Source organism: Primulina eburnea, chromosome 10 (assembly GCF_022965805.1).
Source record: "Primulina eburnea isolate SZY01 chromosome 10, ASM2296580v1, whole genome shotgun sequence".
Classification (NCBI taxonomy): Eukaryota; Viridiplantae; Streptophyta; class Magnoliopsida; order Lamiales; family Gesneriaceae; genus Primulina; species Primulina eburnea.
This window is the reverse complement of record NC_133110.1, coordinates 6,813,732-6,817,343: the sequence shown is the minus strand read 5'-3', so window position 1 is coordinate 6,817,343 and position 3,612 is coordinate 6,813,732. Positions and strand designations below refer to the sequence as shown.

Here is a 3,612-nt window from a genome sequence, read left to right as displayed (position 1 = left end):
TACACTCTCGATTGTAAGCCGTAACCTCACAATTCGCATAATGTTTAACGTCTCTTATGCCAAAACTAAATTTAATGTCTTTCTGTGAAGACACGCTCATATAAAACTTTGAAACTCAACACTCATATATATGTGTGAGTAATTGTGGGTGAAGATTTTTACGATATATGTATAAATCAAATGTATAATCACATTTTTGTTTGCTCTTATTCTAGCTATTTTTTTCATGTAGGTTTCCTATACTTTAAAACCCTTCAAAACTTGTATTTTTTATTCAAGATATTGTATTTATAGGTTCCCAAGAATGATATATGCGTTAGACACACTTATATGACTGTTTGGAAAGTTTATGACTTTGAAACAATCATTTCCGCCTTGCTGACCATTTTTCCCGAGCCTAACTGGTTTTGAGGTCCGCTTCCAGTTAGCTCGTCAGCTAAACCGATAATTCAGTTTGGCTTGTCACCTAGACCGAACCAAACTGATATCAGCCTATGCAGAACTAGTAGTTTCATTGTAATTTATCAACATATTAAACTTCGATGCAGACTTTGATTTGTTAAGATAATTTATAGATCACCGTCTTAGTTTCGTAACGCATATTGAATCATTTCATTTGAATAATTGAGCTAATCAAACTGACCAAATACTGTAACTACCCATGTCCAATTGATCTTTGCTGATCAGCCAAACTGATGTTTTCCTGGATAACTTCTTATTTAGTCGAACTGACGTGAAATACAACTTGTCCCAAATTGCATTTTATATTCATTCGTTTTGAGGTTGTTCATTTACATCACCGAGATGTGATATATCATCGAGAAACTATAACTTACCATAGTTTCAGTTTAGTTAAATTTGAGTTTCAGCTTCCATCTTGAGTTAGTAACTTTACACTTGAGTAAATATATTATAAATATAATTAAAAAATTTGTTTTCATCGAAATCAAGATTGTTAAAGTTTTTAAACCCAACAAAATGAAAACATTTTTTTAATCGATTTTTTCGAACAGTGAAGTTTGAAGTTCAGAATGCTGACAAATAAAAAGATGGTAATTCTTTGTATATTTGATGTGCAACTAACAAACTTGAACGATAGAAAATGGCATCTCTCTCAGGTTTATTCATTTCTCTTTTTCTATTCATTCTCTCCCTCATCTATGTCTACAAATGGCGGTGCAACAAAGCTTTGAAACCTAGAAAAAATTTGCCACCATCTCCGAGAAAGATTCCAATAATTGGCAACCTACACCAGCTCGATGCGTTCCCCTATCGCTCCTTATGTTCTTTGTCCCAGCGCTATGGTCCACTCATGCTGCTCCATTTCGGCAAAGTTCCGGTGCTCGTCGCCTCTTCATTTGATGCAGCTCACGAGATATTAAAGAACAATGACTTAGCCTTCTCAAACAGGCCGAAATCAAGCATAACGAATAAGATAGCATACGGGAGCAAGGACGTGGCTTTTTCTCCTTATGGGGAGTACTGGAGGCAGATGAGAAGCATATGCGTGCTTCAGCTTCTTTCTAATAAAAGGGTTCAATCCTTTAAACGTGTAAGGGAAGAGGAAACATCGATTATGATCGACACCATTAGGCGACTAGGATGTTCGTCGTGCCCAGTAAACTTGAGTGATCTGTTGGCATCGCTCACAAATGGTGTGATTTGTAGGGCTGCGTTCGGGAAGAAGTATGATAAAGAGGGAGAAGGATATAATTTCAAGAAGTCACTGGAGGAGGTGGGGAAGTTGTTGGGTACTCTTTGTATTGGTGATTACATTCCTTGGCTTTCTTGGATTGATCACATCAGCGGTCTACATGCTAAGTTGGACAAAGTGACTGCACAGTTCGATGAATTCTTGGATGGAGTAATCAAAGAGCACAGGGATCAAGAAAGTGAAAACAGAGTTTTTGGTGGAAATAAAGATCAGTTGGACTTTGTGGATATTTTGCTTCAATTTCAGAGGGAAAACAAAGATACTAGTCCTATTGAGGATGCTTCAATCAAAGCTATCATTTTGGTACGATCGATTTCTTAACTCATATTTCAGATTTTTGGTTTGGGCTCGATCCATTTTCTCAATCTATAATTTCTCACTTCTGACAGGATATGTTTGCTGCTGGAACCGATACGACATATACTGCTTTAGAATGGACGATAGCAGAGCTCCTGAGAAATCCCAAAACTCTGAAAATACTTAAGAATGAAGTTAGAACCGTCGCAGGAATTAAAGAAGAGATAACAGAGAAAGATTTGTCAAAAATGCAATATCTAAAATTAGTGATCAAAGAAAGTCTAAGACTACATGGTCCAGCGCCATTACTCGTGCCCCGTGAGTCGACCAAAGACACCACAATAATGGGCTATGACATTGCAGCTGGTACACAAGCTGTTATAAACTATTGGGCCATAGGACGAGACCCATCGTTGTGGGAACATCCCGAAGAGTTTCGTCCGGAGAGGTTCTTCCACACGAACATCGACTACAAAGGGTTAGATTTCGAGTTGCTGCCATTTGGAGTTGGTCGAAGAGGATGTCCTGGTCGTTCCTTCGCCTTGTCTATATATGAACTTGCATTGGCGAAATTGGTGCATAAATTTGACATGATATCGCCGAGTGGAGAAAGAGGTGAGGACTTGGATATGAGTGAAGTCAATGGGATCGTGAAATACAAAAAATTCCCTCTGATGGTATTAGCCATTCCAGTTGCTTCTTAGGTGCGTTTATGAACAAATTTAATGTCAATACTTAAATTCCATCCATATAAATAAAGTATCATTAAGCACATATTCTGAATGTAAATACTATAATACACTGTGATATAAATTTGGGAAGTAGGGGTGCTGTTGGAATTTATCCTCGTGTTAATCTTCACATTGATTTTCTTGTTGAAATAAAGTTAGTCATATACACTTATCTTGACTGATATATATATATATGATAGGTTTGCGTAAATCATTTTGAGTTTCGCAATCGTTTTTTGAGAAAAATTATATTTTTGGTCTTATAATTTACATTTTTACATTTTATGTTATGTTCGTGATGAATTTTTATTTTTAGTCAGGTAAGTTTTTTTTTTTTTTTTCATTTTTGATCCTATCATGCTGAATTTTCATTTATGATCATTTAACTTATATTTTTTTTTTCGTTTTTTGACCGGATTACATCGTTTCTGTCGATAAAAAAAGCCAAAAATGAAATATATATATATATATATATATATATATATATATATATATATATATATATAATTTAAAGGACAAAATTTGAAAAACATATTTAATTTACCATAGTAAAAAATGTAAATTAACTGTTAACATGATTAAAAATAAAATAAAAATTACAAATTACATGCCCAAAAATATAACTACCCCTTGTTTTTTAGATGCCCCTTATCTAAATGTGATCATTTTTCTTCCCATATAGAATCCATTAAAAAAAAATACGTGAACGTGATATGTATAGATAAATATTCAAACTTAAATACAAGATTAAGACATTGACTAAACTTAATGGTAACATCTCATTTTTCCTTTTTTAATTAGGATTATGATGGTTTGAAAATAAGGCTGTGATTGCGCATACTACACTAAGAGCCGCTAGGAATTTAATGT

At 34.5% G+C, this 3,612-nt stretch overlaps 1 protein-coding gene across 1 annotated transcript; it reads left to right on the top strand.

Annotated features, from left to right (window-relative positions):
- The first annotated feature begins 1,063 nt into the window (after positions 1 to 1,063).
- Positions 1,064 to 2,908, top strand: LOC140802963 (cytochrome P450 71A6-like). The gene is made up of 2 exons (XM_073158596.1): positions 1,064 to 2,017; positions 2,104 to 2,908. Exons 1-2 carry the CDS (start codon positions 1,103 to 1,105, stop codon positions 2,713 to 2,715), a joined length of 1,527 nt encoding a protein of 508 aa, XP_073014697.1. The 5' UTR covers positions 1,064 to 1,102; the 3' UTR covers positions 2,716 to 2,908.
- The last annotated feature ends 704 nt before the right edge of the window (positions 2,909 to 3,612 follow it).